The sequence below is a fragment of the Mercurialis annua genome, linkage group LG8 (genome assembly GCF_937616625.2).
Source record: "Mercurialis annua linkage group LG8, ddMerAnnu1.2, whole genome shotgun sequence".
Classification (NCBI taxonomy): Eukaryota; Viridiplantae; Streptophyta; class Magnoliopsida; order Malpighiales; family Euphorbiaceae; genus Mercurialis; species Mercurialis annua.
Window position 1 is genome coordinate 41608000 of NC_065577.1, and position 16694 is coordinate 41624693.

At 31.7% G+C, this 16694-nt stretch overlaps 4 protein-coding genes across 5 annotated transcripts; 2 read left to right on the forward strand and 2 right to left on the reverse strand.

Moving 5' to 3' along the window:
• The first annotated feature begins 1271 nt into the window (after window positions 1-1271).
• LOC126660153 (uncharacterized) lies at window positions 1272-2928 on the forward strand. The gene is made up of 2 exons (XM_050353498.2): window positions 1272-2337; window positions 2478-2928. The coding sequence occupies exons 1-2, from the start codon at window positions 1408-1410 to the stop codon at window positions 2532-2534; spliced, it is 987 nt and encodes a 328-aa protein (XP_050209455.1). The 5' UTR covers window positions 1272-1407; the 3' UTR covers window positions 2535-2928.
• A 436-nt stretch (window positions 2929-3364) lies between these two features.
• LOC130014583 (F-box protein At5g65850-like) lies at window positions 3365-5536 on the reverse strand. The gene is made up of 3 exons (XM_050353492.2): window positions 5425-5536; window positions 5120-5244; window positions 3365-4776 (listed from the first exon to the last, which is right to left on the reverse strand). The coding sequence occupies exon 3, from the start codon at window positions 4768-4770 to the stop codon at window positions 3544-3546; it is 1227 nt and encodes a 408-aa protein (XP_050209449.1). The 5' UTR covers window positions 4771-4776; window positions 5120-5244; window positions 5425-5536; the 3' UTR covers window positions 3365-3543.
• A 3825-nt stretch (window positions 5537-9361) lies between these two features.
• Window positions 9362-11001, forward strand: LOC130014983 (putative F-box protein At1g65770). The gene is made up of 5 exons (XM_056104196.1): window positions 9362-9638; window positions 9690-10493; window positions 10542-10650; window positions 10874-10892; window positions 10996-11001. Exons 1-5 carry the CDS (start codon window positions 9362-9364, stop codon window positions 10999-11001), a joined length of 1215 nt encoding a protein of 404 aa, XP_055960171.1.
• A 1784-nt stretch (window positions 11002-12785) lies between these two features.
• LOC126660151 (F-box protein At5g62510-like) lies at window positions 12786-15920 on the reverse strand. 2 transcript variants are annotated; one of them, XM_050353494.2, is made up of 3 exons: window positions 15810-15920; window positions 14913-14963; window positions 12786-14360 (listed from the first exon to the last, which is right to left on the reverse strand). In XM_050353494.2, exon 3 carries the CDS (start codon window positions 14352-14354, stop codon window positions 13128-13130), a length of 1227 nt encoding a protein of 408 aa, XP_050209451.1. In that variant the 5' UTR covers window positions 14355-14360; window positions 14913-14963; window positions 15810-15920; the 3' UTR covers window positions 12786-13127. The 2 variants fall into 2 exon arrangements, with proteins under 2 accessions (XP_050209451.1, XP_050209453.1); XM_050353496.2 differs by lacking the exon at window positions 14913-14963 and having other exon boundaries at window positions 15810-15858.
• Between the last annotated feature and the right edge of the window lie 774 nt (window positions 15921-16694).

Consider the following 16694-nt stretch of genomic DNA (forward strand, 5'->3'; position numbering starts at 1 on the left):
TTCTATACGAATTTATGTTCATGAAATTGACATTCAAAATTCTGAATCTGTTTCAATACGCAGTAAGTTGTTTAACGGACCTTTTTTGCACGATGCTGATCACTTGTGGACAGTTGGATCATCTCGAGGGCTGATGATTGTGACTTGGAATTTGAAATTTCTTGATTCTGAGATAATTGATAACCGTCCGATGATGATAAATGGCTATCTTTATTCTCATCCACATTTTGAGTTTTTAGTTCAAGATATTGAATTTGAGAAAGGAGAATGTAGAAAGGTGACTGATTTGGGAGAAATTCTTAGATGAACCTAGTTCACTACGTAGGATTATGAACCATCCATTTATCGTGTGACACGTGGCCACAATAAATGTACTAACCAATCAATAAATATCATATTAATTTACATTAAAATACAAACAACTAATGTGATATTTATTAATTGGTTAGTACATTTATTTAATGGATATAAGTGATTAATCACGAAGCTTCACTACTAACAGCAAGATTGCAGCAATGTAGTCGAGCAGCGATTTACGACCAAGAGCGGGGACTGATTAAACTAGCATTAAAAACTGATTGAAGCATAATTTTTAGGAAGTAGGAGAACAGGTGGCCAAATTAATGATTCAAATAAAATACATTTTATAATTTACACATAAAATTCTAAACACAAAAACATATTTAAAAAGCATTTTAAGTATTTACATATATATATATATATATATATATATATATATATATATATATATATATATCTAATATTTTGAAAGAACTTCATCTTCCTTAATAAAATATTTACCTAGAATGAAAATTAAAGCTTGATTATTAGACTATATTTAAAATTTTATTTATAAATTTTATCCTTTTCACATCTAATTTGTCTAGCGGTTACACGGTTAAAAACCGCAAAACCACAAAACCGAACCGTTTTAAATGGTTAACCGATTTAATGGTTAACCGTCTAAAATTTTAGGTTTAAGTTTTTAATCTTAAAAACTATATAATTATGAACCGGTTTACAAATTACCTTCATGGACCGCTTAACCGTTCCATGCCCACAATTATTAATTAGGGATGAGAATTTGGTCGAAACCGAATCGACAACTCCTTGATCGAATTAACGGTTCGACTAAATAGCTAAAATCAAACTGACTGGATAAAAAAATTAAATTGAAAATCGAACCGACCAATTGAAAGAGGAAAAAAAATCATTTATATAATCGTTAAGTTTGTGAAAATTATACTTAAATTAACATATTTACTAAAAATGAAGAGTTATTTTGTAAATAGTCCAAAATAAAACAGCCCTGACTTCTTCAATTTTGGTCAACTAAGAGGAGTTAGGGTTTAGGGTTCCTTTTAATTCTTCCTTAAAGAAGTAGAACCACCTAGCTGCTCTTTAATAATGTCGAATCCTCGCCGGACGGTGAGAAATTGGTCAGAATTGGACAGCGATCTTTTATCTGAAATCGCCGATCGAATTAATTGTCTGCGAGATTTTATCATCTTTGGCGCGGTTTGCAGGTCATGGCGATCAGTTGCTTCGCCGGAGAATTTCAACAAAACGACGAAAGCTCCGTGGCTTTTGCTTGATCAAGATAAGGATGATCACAGCTCCCGTAAGTTTCTCGACCTTTCGAATGATATAATTTACAGAATGAATCTGCCAAAGTATGATTATACTCAATTTGATCTTTGGAAATATAGTGTTCGTTCTTCGATTAGGGAAAAGCACTACGTTTACTCTTCAAAAGGATGGTTTTTGAATGTTGAGAATCATTTACGGTTAAGTCTTTTGAATCCGTTTTCGCTCTCAACAATTGATCTACCACATTTGGAATCTAAAGTTTTACTCAATTTTGCCTTATCGTCCAGCCCAAGCGCCGCATCAGATTTCATGATATTGATAGCTTACTATGCATCTGCAATGAGAGATATAAAATTAAGTTTTTGGAAAAATGGAGATCGCAAGTGGACTGACTTAGACCTCAAATTCTGTATATCTGATTTGAATATCACATACCACAATGGTCGATTCTATATTGTTGATGGTGTTGAATTTGGAGAAACATTTGTTGTTCATGAAATTGACATTCAAAATCCTCAATCTGTTTTGATAAGCAGCAAGTCTTTTCCAGATTCTTATCCCTCTACGCGTATTCATTATCCATTTTGGATAGTTGAATCATCTCGAGTGCTTATGAAGGTCTCTTGGAGATTGAATTATGTGTCAAGTGATGTTCGTGCGATTATTACCGACGATTTTTATTCTCATGTCCCACATTTTCAGTTTATAGTTGAAGAGATTAACTTCGAGAAAGGAGAATGTAAAAAGGTGAGTGATTTAGGAGATGAAGCTTTATCTTTGGGATATTACTCTTCTTTCTTGGTTGATGTATCGAATGAATTGAGATTTAAGTCTAATCGCATTTACTTTGCTGAAAACTTTCAACACCCTTTTTTGTATGAAAGCAGTGGAAGCGTTGGTGTTTACAGCATGATGGATGGATCATACGAGCCGTTTTTCACTGACGCGGACTCTGGTTATCGTTGTTCTAGTCAATGGATCGAACCAAGACCTTAACCCTTGGTGACGGGTGTAATCGTTATGACATAGGTAGAGTGTTAGAGTTTTTCTACTGATTTGAAGACCCTGGTTCTTGGCAATAGGTAATGGGAGTAATCGATTCCCGCAAGAAGTCCCTGAGCCTTAGTGATGGGTGTAACCGATTCCCGCAGAGTCAACTTATATACGTAATGTATGACAAATGTGAAGTGGTTGGGTATTTCTAATGCTTGGCTGGTTTCATTCCTATCATCAGTAGAATAGATTTTTCTAAGGTTTTGTCATATTTACTGTGTAAATTTAACAATATTGTTACTTTGATTCGGTTTGGTTTTTCGTTTGATTTTGTTCAGTGCACAACCCCTTATCCCCAACAAGTAAAATAGTAACCTGAGTAAAGCCTGCTAATTGTTAGTGTTGTCCTTGATGTTGGGACTGCTTGGCATAACATAATATGTATTGTTATATGCCCTGGCTGTAATTTGAAAGTAACATTAGTAAATTTTAGGACTGGCTAATTTATAAGAGACTTTTTTCATAATTTTACACTAAGAGTTAGTGATACAGGCAACAGAGCAATATAAACACATGTTCAATTTTTCTTCTTATTTTTGACAGGTTTTAAAGTTTGAACATAGATCTTATGTTTTTTTTTCTTTTAATTCTTTTAACTAGAGCCAAAGGATACATTGGTTAGTTGAACAAATTGGTGTATAGAGAAATATTAGTTTTAAATTTTATTAATGTCAACTTATTCATTTGAAATTATTGTATTACTTTTAATGTGGCTTGGCAATGAATGAATAATACACAGTACCTCAACTTCTCCAATATAACGTCAATTTATTTAACAAGCAAAACACTAAAAAGAACTCGATTACAGAGGCAGCTCCTCGGACTATATGCCCGATTCCGTCCCTGATCACTACCAACAACCAACAACAAAAGAATAACTGAGAATGACAGCAAAACTTATCATACATTTTTACTCCAAAACTCGAAGCTTTTGGTGTAAGACATCAAACTAAAATAAGCCCCAACTGAAAACAGTAAATCATATCCTCCAATTTTAACATCCAGTTTTCTGAACGTTTTCAGCTCTAGATGATATAGAAACAACCCTACATTTTCCCAAAAGATTACCAGCTGCCCATCTGGGATGTATATAAGATTCCTAAGACGGCATGGAAGTCCTTGTCTAGGTATGAACTTTTTCACGGTTAAATCAAGATTAATGTTATACCTTTCAGCCCAAAGCCATTTCGTAGAATCTTCAAGCACCCAGATCTTTATGAGTTCCGAATATACGCGAGCATAAACTAACCTGTTCTCCACATTAAAGAGTTGCATATCCCGTTGCTCATCGCAACAGCTATGACATCTCTTCCCTGGATGAGCCATAACTCGGATTTCCTCTGTTTTGGTGTCGAATGTGATAATAGATGCACTGCATAGAAGAGGAAAGGCAGCTCTATAGTTTATAAGTTTCTTCCAAATCATCCAATAAACAAACCCATTTATGTTTACAGGACCATTTCTGAGAGGCGGCGCAAAACTATCATTCTGAAGCTTTACCCACTCCCCGCCAGCTAATATTACATAGTGCCAGCAATTGGCATTGCAAGTTTTATATGTATATATCAGTCTGTATTCTCTCGTCAAAGTGTGAAAATAAATACCACATAAAAAACCCGTCCCAAATGGCTTTTTCAAAGTTATATCCTGTTGTGTGATCGGGTTGTAAATAGAGAAATTTGGGTAATTCGCTCTCCAATACTCTGTCTCAAATACAATTAATCCATTACAGCTAAAAAACATACGATAGAAGTACTTACGCACGGGGAAAGAAGGCTTATTGAAATACTTTTTGACCATTTGGTTCTTTTTAGCTCCTAGATCAAGAAAATAAAATTCCAATTTACCGTCATAACTACTTAGTTCCTGCGGTAGGATACTATGTATAAGAACAATTGGGGAAGCTCGTGTAAGGTGGTATTGAGAAAAATATGGAGTGGGAACAAGTGCCCTCCATTCTTTAGAGACTCTGCGACATTTGACAACTTCATCTGCCGGAAGCCTAGATAGTATTTCAAAAATGATTTCGCCCGGAAGAGCTTTTACATTGTGTCCATTCAATCCGGGGAAGATGCTCATTACCTCCTTCCACAGGTGTCCAATCCATAAGAAGCATTCAATTTCCATGCTGCCCTGAACCAACAAAACCATTTGAACTGTTTATATATAGAGGATTGAAACGAAACAATGATAAATTTATAGCATAGTAGAAGGTTTTTAGTTATTTGCGCAAATGTTTTCCAACTAATACACGAATCGTTAAGCTAGAATAACTAGCTCCGTCCACGTATAAACACAGTACCCATCCATTAGACCTTTTTAAGATTAATAATCAATTAGTTGCAGCTAAAAATCCATTGAAGTTAAAAGAAACAAGATATGAAATTCAATCACCACTTGCGGATCGAGAAATTCAAAGAACGACGAGAGTGTTAATTACGCATACAAAAGCACAATCTAAGATAAACTTGCACACCTGTAGCGTTCGAGTATGGATCGAAAGGCAGTCCAAGTAACAGGACAAGCAGATACAAATTCAACTCTCAACCCAACTCACTAACACATGAATCAGATACAAATCAAAGCAATAACCCGCTGGCTCTGCAAGAACACAACAGAGAGTTGTTAACTTTTAGTGCATAAATTTGTAAACTTTTAGTTTGATAATCCATCAAATCAACACAATCCATACTTCTAATTATAATCCACACAATCGAATTTTGAAAGCAATTATATAAAATTAATCAAACAAACTTTCAATTTAACGATTCAAGATAATACCTTTACTGATCAGCAGAGGTTACGCATAAAACTTATTATTCAGACTTCAAAATTTATTTCCGAATTGTTCTTGTCGTTTGTTTTTGATTAGGTTGTACATAGCTAATTTGTTTATGCAAAGCAAAACGTATAAAGTAAACCCTCATAGTTTCCCTAAAAATACAGATTAACCCTTAAACTTGTTAGGTACAAATACAATCATAGCTTCTAAATTGAATAAATAAATCCCTCCGTCCATCATGCTATAGGTTGCCTTAATTGATGACGTGGCAGAGAAAAAAATTAAAAAAAATCTTAATGCTTCTAATATTTACCAATTTTAAATTTATAATTTAATTCAACCAATCTAAATTTAATTAACTTTAATTAAATCAATCAAAATTCAAGTTAACCTAATTAAATCAATCAAAACCTAATCAATAAAACCTAGTTAAGCATAATACAATCATAGCTTCTAAATTCAACAAATAAATCCCTCCGTCAATCATGTTATAGACTGCCTTAATTAATGATGTGGCAGAGGAAAAAGATTAAAAAAAATCTTAATGCTTCTACTATTTACCAATTTTAAATGGGATTATTTCCAAATACATGTTTTAGCAAAGTATTTACACTATTTTGTCTTATCTTTTCCTTATTTCCTACGCTACCTATTTTTTTAATTTATTAACTAAAAATATCCACTATATAAAAATTTTTTATTTCATTTTAAATTAAATTTTTACATAGCCATTTTTTTTCCTCTCTCAAAATTCTCTTCTTTTCTTCTTTTTTTATTTGATTTTCAGTTTGTTTCATCCAATTATTTTTCCGTTCGTCTTTTCCGTTCGTCTTTTCAGTCGCGCTTCCGTTCGTCTATTTCCGATAGATTTCTCGTCGTTTTCTGTTCGCGCTATGAATTTCTCGACTCGTTTTTAGATTTGTGTAATTTTTTAGGTTTTTCGTAATGATTTAAACATTTTATAAATAAATTATTGTAAATCTATAATTTTTTATTTATAAAATTATTTTATTATTCATAAAACTATTTTTTTTGTCTTCTCTTATTCATAAATTTGTTTATTGCTACTGATTTTGTAAAGAACAAATTGATTTATGGTGCATTTGTAGTAATTTTATAATATATTTATGTTTTAGTGTATTTTTGTGTATTTATAGTGTATTTCTGCCGTTTTTAGTATATATATGATGTATTTATAGTGTTTATGGTGTATTTGCAGTGTTTATGGTGTATTTGCAGTGTTTCATGGTATAGACCATAAAAAACACTACAAAATGTCATAAATACACTATCAATACACCATATATACATTATAAATATACTATATATACATTAATCTTACACTATAAAAACATCATAAAAACACTATATATACAATATTGTTACACTATAAAAAAATAAAAAAAATATAGGAAAAAACCTATATAAAAAATAAATTATTAAAAACTGAAAAATAGGGTTGTGCAATCGGTCAGTTCGGTCGGCCGAATCGAAAAAATCGAAAACCGAAATTGGAAACCGAAAAAGGTATTTGTGAAATTAAAAAAAAGGTATTTTTCATAAATAAAAAAAATCAAAAAAGAAAAATCAAAACTTGAAAGGTAAAGTTGTAAATAATTTAGCGAATAATGTATTGTAGGAAATTATCACATTTTAAATTTATAATCTAATTTAACCAATATAAACTTAATTAAATCTAATTAAATCAATCAAAACTCAAATTAATATAATTAAATCTGTCAAAACTCAATCAATAAAACCTAATTAAGCACAATTAAATTAAGGATTAACCACCAAAAATACTTAATTTAAATGTTATCCAAGTGAAAAGATGCCAATTTGATGCTTCAGGTTACAATTGAAAACGAAAAAAATTCAAAAATGGGTAAAATTAACAACTTTTCAACGTCGTAAGAAATTGAAAAAAAGTTAAAAGGTCAGGGGTTTTTGAGTGAGTAGGCCGTTATAATATAAACATGAGTTAAAGTAAAAAAATAAAAATAATAAAAGAGTGAAATTTTTTTTTTATCTTTTCTTTATTAACATATGAAATCAAATTATATTTAAATATAAAATATCTATCTTACTTTTGTCTATTCTGAGAGACCCAACTAGCTCACATGGATGGCATTTCAGAAATTAAACTAATGAAAGTCAATTATATGTACTTATAATTTATTAAATAAATGAAAATTATACTAATTATTTTATGTGTAATTAATTCTATATAAATTGGATTACATCTATATACTTATATAATTGAGAGAACCAAATGAGCATTCTCAAAAATTCCCACCTCAAATAAAACACTTAATTAATTTACTAAATAATATTATTAATGGATAATTGTTCTTATTAACCAGTATGAATACATTACCTATTGGCCTAATTACTTAAAAAATCCTCATCTTTTAACATTATTTCGTTTATATCCCGACTTAGTAAAATGTTCATTTTTACCATTTTTTTGATTTTTCATTTTCATCTCTACCTCAAAATTTAATTTTTTGATATTTTAATTAATTAAAGGATGTAAATATTAAAAACAATTAAATAGAAGGGTTATATTATACTTTTTTCTATTTGTAAAAATACAAACAAATCCTTTAACTTTAAAAATTAAAAATTATTTTAAACTTTATTATAAATGAAAAAGGTTCAATTTAATGCTTTAGGGTAGAGATGAAAATGAAAAATTAACAAAAGGGTACAAATGAACATTTTCCTAGATCAGGATATAAATGAAATAATATTATAAGTTGGGTTTTTTTTAAGTAATTATACCTTACCTATTTAATCTCTACTTTCTAACTATTCTGTTTTTCAACAAAGCTCATACATACAAGTAATCTTATCTAAAATTATTTCCTATCTATATTTTTTATTAATTAATAAAAAAAGTTAATGAATTTTTCATTAATTGTCTAATCAATATAAAGCTTAAAATATCTTATTAATGTCATATCTTGTCACGACCCAAATAATTGAGCCGAGATCGGCGCTAGAAAATGAAAGTTTTAGCTCCAAAATCTATAACAAGCCTAAAACCATTATAAATTTTTCACGAATAAAATATATTATTACATATAAAATATTTTATAAAAGCTCGTTTAAACATTTTATTGATAAATATCAAAATCTCATATTACTTTTCGGAAAACTGTTGCAATATGTCTCGTCATAGCTAGGGTCTTACAGTGCGATATCTCATATACAGCACTGCCCTGCCTCTAGTCATAGTCACTACCAATTCCACATATTGCAATTGGTTGACGAATTCAAACGGATAAAACGTTATATTTATAAACAACATATGATAACATTATATCAGAATTCACATATCAAATACCGTTTGAAATCAAATCATAAACTTAATATTGACATCTACGAATTACTGCAGCTCTAAAGGAAAACGTGCTTTGTGCAAGTCAAACGACTTCCATCACAAAAGAGATGGTCTGTCTGATCCGACTCTGACCATCTGAAAACATCAATGGTGAGGGGCAATATTTGGAGAAATACTGAGTGAGTTTGCAAATACATTTTGCCATTATTTTCGTCTTCTCTAAGTAAGATGCCCGAAACATATGTAATACTTGAAAGCTGCAGCCTGAAACTATAGCTGTTAGAAAAATAATAGAAGGGAGGTATATTTAATTGCAAAATTTCTCATATGAAACTATCATATAGATTCTACCTGGACATGGTAAGTTAATTGAATCCCGATTGTCATGTATATATAATTGCAAACATTTATTAAATTATATCTACAATTGTCAAAGTTTGAAAAGATGAGTATAAATTACTACTTTTATTAAAGATGGAGGGTTAGTTTGTAAATAATCCAATGAAACAGAATCAGAGACAAATTAGGTTTCGAACGTATATATATTTGGGTGCAGTTCATGGATTCAAAATCATTACTGATCGAATTAAATGAGGAAGACGGTGGCCAATTGGTCCGATATACATACCGATCTTTTATCTCAAACCGCCGATCGAATTAAATGCCTACGAGATTTTATTATCTTCGGTGCGGTGTGCCGGTCATGGCGATCAGTTGCTTCGCCGGAAAAATTCAATAAATCCCCCAAAACTCCATGGCTTTTGCTCGATGATCAAAACGAAGAGGAAGAACACGATCGCCGCCGTAAATTCCTCAAGCTTTCAAAAGATGCAATTTACAGTATCAATATACCAAAACCTAGTAAAAGTATATATTATTCTTATCTTAAGGAATCACAGTATCTTTAATCTTCAAAAGGATGGTATTTGATCGTTGGTACTGACGTAGAATTAGGTCTTTTAAATCCCTTTTCGCTCTCGAGAATTGATCTGCCACGTAAGAACTTAGTCCAATGTAATATCATCGGTTTCGCCTTATCGTCCAGTCCAAGTGTCGCATCGGATTTTACAATCATGATTGTTTATTTTTCATATAAAATAAGATTGACATATTTTAGTTTTTGGAAAAATGGATATCGCGAGTGGACTGATTCAGAAAAATCCGCACTGGTTGGAATAAGTGCGAATATCACATATCACAATAGTCGATTCTATACTGCTTATGTTTTTAGTTTTTATGGAATTTATGTTCATGAAATTGACATTCAAGATTCTGAATCTGTTTCAATACGCAGTAAGTTGTTTAACGGTCCCTCTTTGCACAATGCTGGTCCCTTGTGGACAGTTGGATCATCTCGAGGGCTGATGATCATGACTTGGAAATTGAAATCTCTTGATTCTGAGATAATTGATAACCGTCTGATGATTAATGACGATCTTTATTCTCACCCACATTTCGAGTTTTTAGTTCAAGAGATTGAATTTGAGAAAGGAGAATGTAGAAAGGTGACTGATTTGGGAGATGAAGCTTTATTTTTGGGATATTACTCTTCTTACTTGGTCGATGTATCAAATGAATCAAAATTTAAGTCAAATCATATATATTTTACTGAAAATTCTCAACTTACTTGGTGGTGTCGCAGTGGAGGAGGCGTTGGTGTTTACAACATGATTGATAGATCATTGGAGCCGCTTTTTAACATGGCAGATTCCGGTTATGGCTGTTCTTGTCAATGGATTGAACCAATATTCTGAGTGTGGTACTATGTAGATCTGACTGTCGAGAGGAGTCGAGCAGGGTTTTTAAAGTTTCATCCATATTTAGAAGAAAGTAAGAATTTTGAAGCTTTATATTTCACTCCACCAAATTTGAGGATTGAGTAAGAATTTTTGAAGCTTTATCGCTATCATCAGTAAATGTGGAGTGTGGATTTGGTGCTAAGAACGTTTACTGGTTTTGGTCCGTTAACTTGTTTGCACTACAAGTATGGTTCGAGAAGTCCTGTCCTCGAATGCTCCATTCTTTCTTGAATTTGATGTGCATGTTCTCATCTCAAATCGTGTTTATGTAAGATTGATAATGATATTACTTTCACGTTGCAGCTATAAAAAATCATGTATGGTAAGTATGTATATTTTTCTCTATTTAATATGTAGTTTTAATGTACAAATGTATATTTTGTTTGCTGTTAAGTCATACAAGATATCCATTTTGATGCTTATAGGCATAGCTGAAAACGTTTTCCCTGATTAAATAGAGACGGTTTTTAATGTCTCTTTATTTAAAATAAGCAATATGTGCGGTTAAACAGTCCGCTGTACTTACTCCGGAGGTTTGATGGAAGCGATGATCTGCTGAACCTCTCAATAAGCAGCTTACCTGTAAATTTGTTCCAATCCCACAAGCAATCTGAAGTTACATACTTTGATGAGAAGAGAAAATTGATCTTCATTAATATTTCAAAGATGTGTTACAAAGACTAACTGCTTATGCTTTTATACTACAAGCATTTCACAGAAGTCCAGCTAACTATAACAGAATCTACAATTCTGTTAAAATAACTACCTCCTCCTAACTAACACTGCTAACACCTTTACTTAACAGAAGCAATCTTAGCTGGCTATAGCTGTCATCAATCCACATGCTCCTCTTGTGATATGATGAGCTGGAATAACAAACGAGCTACTTGTGACTTGCTGACTTGAGGATCTTGCTGACTTGGATGGCAGTAACTTCTGAGCTAAGTTACTGTGCATAATGGTATTATACTTCGCGACGCAATTATCATAATTGAGACCAAGACTGTGATCGGTAATGTACATAGTAAGGGGTTTCGGCATGCCCATCCATCTATCCGTCAAAATTTACCTTCTTTCCGTCTCCAATAACCCGGTACGTATACACCCCCTCAAGAACCACAAGTTAGACTGATCTCGCTTGATATTTGCATTAAATTGGAGACATATATTTAAGAGAACTTTAATCCAAAGAGAATTTTTGCATCTATAGAAATTGGAGGACTGGCTAACTTTGAAGTTTAGTTCATGATAATTCATTTATGTACAAAAGCAACCAATTGTTAGCTTCTTTACTTCCATTAGTTATGTTGAATCAACTGGAGAGGATTTTATGGTGAATTGTTACTCTCTTGTATAAATGATTAGTAATTGTTGAAATTGTTTACAATTTATTTTTAATGTACTTTGTCCATTTAATTACTAGATGAAAAGTGATGATAATTTATTTATTGGATATAAGTGATTAATCACGAAGCTTCACTACTAACGGAAAGATTGCAGCAATGTAGTCGAGCAACGATTTACGACCAACAGCGAGGACTGATTCAACTGGCATTAAAAACTGATTGAAGCATAATTTTTAGGAAGTAGGAGAACAGGTGGGCAAATTAATGATTCAAATAAAATACATTTTATAATTTACACATAAAATTCTAAACACAAAAACATATTTAAAAAGCATTTTATATATTTAATATATATATATAAATATATATATATATATATATATATATATATATATATATATATATATATATATATATATATATATATATATATATATATATATTGAAAGAACTTCATCTTCCTTAATAAAATATTTACCTAGAATGAAAATTAAAGTTTGATTATTAGACTATATTTAAAATTTTATTTATAAATTTTATCCTTTTCACATCTAATTTGTCTAACGGTTACACGGTTAAAAACCGCAAAACCACAAAATCGAACCGTTTTAAATGGTTAACCGATTTAATGGTTAATTGTCTAAAATTTTAGGTTTAAATTTTTAATCTTAAAAACCGTATAATTATGGACCGGTTTACAAATTACCTTCATGGACCGCTTAACCGGTCCATGCCCACAATTATTAATTAGGGATGAGCATTTGGTAGAAACCGAATCGACAACTCCTTGATCGAATTAACGGTTCGACTAAATAGCTAAAATCAAACTGACTGGATAAAAAAATTAAATTGAAAATCGAACCGACCAATTGAAAGAGGAAAAAAAATCATGTATATAATCGTTAAGTTTGTGAAAATTATACTTAAATTAACATATTTACTAAAAATGAAGAGTTATTTTGTAAATAGTCCAAAATAAAACAGCCCTGACTTCTTCAATTTTGGTCAACTAAGAGGAGTTAGGGTTTAGGGTTCCTTTTAATTCTTCCTTAAAGAAGTAGAACCACCTAGCTGCTCTTTAATAATGTCGAATCCTCGCCGGACGGGGAGAAAATGGTCAGAATTCTCCTCGGACTATATGCCCGGTTCCGTCCCTGATCACTACCAACAACCAACAACAAAAGAATAACTGAGAATGACAGCAAAACTTATCATACATTTTTACTCCAAAACTCGAAGCTTTTGGTGTAAGACATCAAGCTTATATAAGCCCCAACTGAAGACATTAAATCTCTTCCTCGAATTTTAACATCCATTTTTCTGAACGTTTTCAGCTCTAGATGATATAGAAACAACCCTACATTTTCCCAAAAGATTACCAGCTGCCCATCTGGGATGTATACAAGATTCCTAAGACGGCATCGAAGTCCTTGTCTAGGTATGAACTTTTTCACGGTTAAATCAAGATTAATGTTATACCTTTCAGCCCAAAGCCATTTCGTAGAATCTTCAAGCACCCAGATCTTTATGAGTTCCGAATATACGCGAGCATAAACTAACCTATTCTCCACATTAAAGAGTTGCATATCCCGTTGCTCATCGCAACAGCTATGACATCTCTTCCCTGGATGAGCCATAACTCGGATTTCCTCTGTTTTGGTGTCGAATGTGATAATAGATGCACTGCATAGAAGAGGAAAGGCAGCTCTATAGTTTATAAGTTTCTTCCAAATCATCCAATAAACAAACCCATTTATGTTTACAGGACCATCCCTGAGAGGCGGCGCAAAACTATCATTCTGAAGCTTTACCCACTCCCCGCCAGCTAATATTACATAGTGCCAGCAATTGGCATTGCAAGTTTTATATGTATATATCAGTCTGTATTCTCTCGTCAAAGTGTGAAAATAAATACCACATAAAAAACCCGTCCCAAATGGCTTTTTCAAAGTTATATCCTGTTGTGTGATCGGGTTGTAAATAGAGAAATTTGGGTATTTCGCTCTCAAATACTCTGTCTCAAATACAATTAATCCATTACAGCTAAAAAGCATACGATAGAAGTACTCACGCACGGTGGAAGAAGGCTTAGTGAAATACTTTTTGACCATTTGGTTCTTTTTAGCTCCTAGATCAAGAAAATAAAATTCCAATTTACCGTCATAACTACTTAGTTTCTGCGGTACTAAACACTGTATAAGAACAATTGGGGAAGCTCGTGTAAGGTGGTATTGAGAAAAATATGGAGTGGGAACAAGTGCCCTCCATTCTTTAGAGACTCTGCGACATTTGAGAACTTCATCTGCCGGAAGCCTAGATAGTATTTCAAAAATGATTTCGCCCGGAAGAGCTTTTACATTGTGTCCATTCAATCCGGGGAAGATGCTCATTACCTCTTTCAACAGGTGTCCAATCCATAAGAAGCATTCAATTTCCATGCTGCCCTGAACCAACAAAACCATTTGAACTGTTTATATATAGAGGAATGAAACCAAACAATGATAAATTTATAGCATAGTAGAAGGTTTTTAGTTATTTGCGCAAATGTTTTCCAACTAATACCCGAACCGTTAAGCTAGAATCCACGTATAAACACAGTACCCATCCACTAGACCTTTTTAAGATTAATAATCAATTGAAGTTAAAAGAAACAAGATACAACATTCAATCACCACTTGCGGATTGTTAATCTTAATTGTTAGCTTACAGAATTAAACATACAACACTAGAAATATGGGTGTGCAAAACCAAACTAAACTGAAAAGCCGAACCGAAACATTCATTTCGGTTCGGTTTTGGACATAAAAAAGTTTCAATTAAGTTTTAATGCAAATTGAACAGAACTGACTGGTTTGATCCAGTTTGAAAAAATTTACATCCTTGTAATTTGGTTCAGTTCGGTTTTGAAAGAAAAAAAAGTAAAGTTTCGATTTGATTCAATTAAAGAGCAGGAAAAACCAGATATTCAAAAGTTGGCTGCATTTCAACAAACTCACCTCTAATTCTTCATGAAGTACAACAAATATCTTTTTCAACCGTTTGTGTCTCTGCAAATCATCATCATGATCAATGTACACAACTCAGTAACAAAACAAATATATATGAAAATGTTGCATCACCACAGTACAGAAAACGAATTCCACCATTAGCCCTAAACAAGCATGATACAAGCAGCCTATTATTATTTAATCATCTTGAATATTGTCCAATCATCTTACTAAAAGTTGTTTACTTTTCTTGTTTTTATCTTTTTAACTGCTAAAAGTTTACTGGTTGACCAAATGAAGCAGTTATGCAGTACCACACTATATATAAGAAGTTCGAAATCAGAGGTTTTCGGACATGAAAATCACAGCTCGAAACCAAAAAATTCCTAATCATAAAAGTTGATTCACTGATTAATAACACATTTTCTATATAATTTACCAATTTAAAAAATGTAGCACAGTAAATAGTCCAAAGCCAAACTAACCAAACATAGAAGATGTTAGAGATCTATTCTGTCTAGAGTTAAATATGATAAGAAATGCGCCTTAGCAAAATTTATTCGACGCTGCACTATGGTTTCAACAGCATTACTCGAGTTGGATCATCCCACACCGCTGACCCAACGATTCTCACTAACACATCAATCAGATACAAATCAGATACAAAAGTAACAGGACAAGCAGATACAAACCCAACTCACTAACACATCAATCAGATACAAATCAAAGCAATAACACAACAGAGAATTGTTAGCTTTTAGAGCATAAATTTGTAAACTTTTAGTTTGATAATCCATCAAATCAACACAATCCATACTTCTAATTATAATCCACAGAATCGAATTTTGAAAGCAATTATATAAAATTAATCAAACAAACTTTCAATTTAACGATTCAAGATAATACCTTTACTGATCAGCAGAGGTTACGCATAAAACTTATTATTCAGACTTCAAAATTTATTTCCGAATTGTTCTTGTCGTTTGTTTTTGATTAGGTTGTACATAGCTAATTTGTTTATGCAAAGCAAAACGTATAAAGTAAACCCTCATAGTTTCCCTAAAAATACAGATTAACCCTTAAACTTGTTAGGTACAAATACAATCATAGCTTCTAAATTGAACAAATAAATCCCTCCGTCCATCATGTTATAGATTGCCTTAATTGATGATGTGGCAGAGAAAAAGATTAAAAAAAATCTTAATGCTTTTAATATTTACCAATTTTAAATTTATAATTTAATTCAACCAATTTAAATTTAATTAACTTTAATTAAATCAATCAAAATTCAAGTTAACCTAATTAAATCAATCAAAACCTAATCAATAAAACCTAGTTAAGCATAATACAATCATAGCTTCTAAATTCAACAAATAAATCCCTCCGTCAATCATATTATAGACTGCCTTAATTAATGATGTGGCAGAGGAAAAAAATTAAAAAAAATCTTAATGCTTCTACTATTTACCAATTTTAAATGGGATTATTTTCCAAATACATGTTTTTAGCAAAGTATTTACACTATTTTGTCTTATCTTTTCCTTATTTCCTACGCTACCTATTTTTTTAATTTATTAACTAAAAATACCCATTATATAAAAAAGTCTTATTTCATTTTAAATTAAATTTTTACATAGCCATTTTTTTTTCTTTTCTCTCTCAAAATCTCTCTTCTTTTCTTCTTTTTTTATTTGATTTTCAGTTTGTTTCATCCAATTATTTTTCCGTTCGTCTTTTTCGTTCGTCTTTTCAGTCACGCTTCCGTTCGTCTATTTCCGATAGATTTCTCCT

Coding starts and splice junctions, on each gene's coding strand:
- LOC126660153 (XM_050353498.2), top strand. CDS start 1,408: ATGTCGAATCCTCGCCGGACGGTGAGAAATTGGTCAGAATTGGACAGC. Junction 2,338..2,477: donor AGAAAGGAGAATGTAAAAAG/GTGAGTGATTTA, acceptor GTATGAAAGCAG/TGGAAGCGTTGGTGTTTACA.
- LOC130014583 (XM_050353492.2), bottom strand. CDS start 4,770: ATGGAAATTGAATGCTTCTTATGGATTGGACACCTGTGGAAGGAGGTA.
- LOC130014983 (XM_056104196.1), top strand. CDS start 9,362: ATGAGGAAGACGGTGGCCAATTGGTCCGATATACATACCGATCTTTTA. Junction 9,639..9,689: donor TATACCAAAACCTAGTAAAA/GTATATATTATT, acceptor AATCTTCAAAAG/GATGGTATTTGATCGTTGGT. Junction 10,494..10,541: donor GGCAGATTCCGGTTATGGCT/GTTCTTGTCAAT, acceptor GGTACTATGTAG/ATCTGACTGTCGAGAGGAGT.
- LOC126660151 (XM_050353494.2), bottom strand. CDS start 14,354: ATGGAAATTGAATGCTTCTTATGGATTGGACACCTGTTGAAAGAGGTA.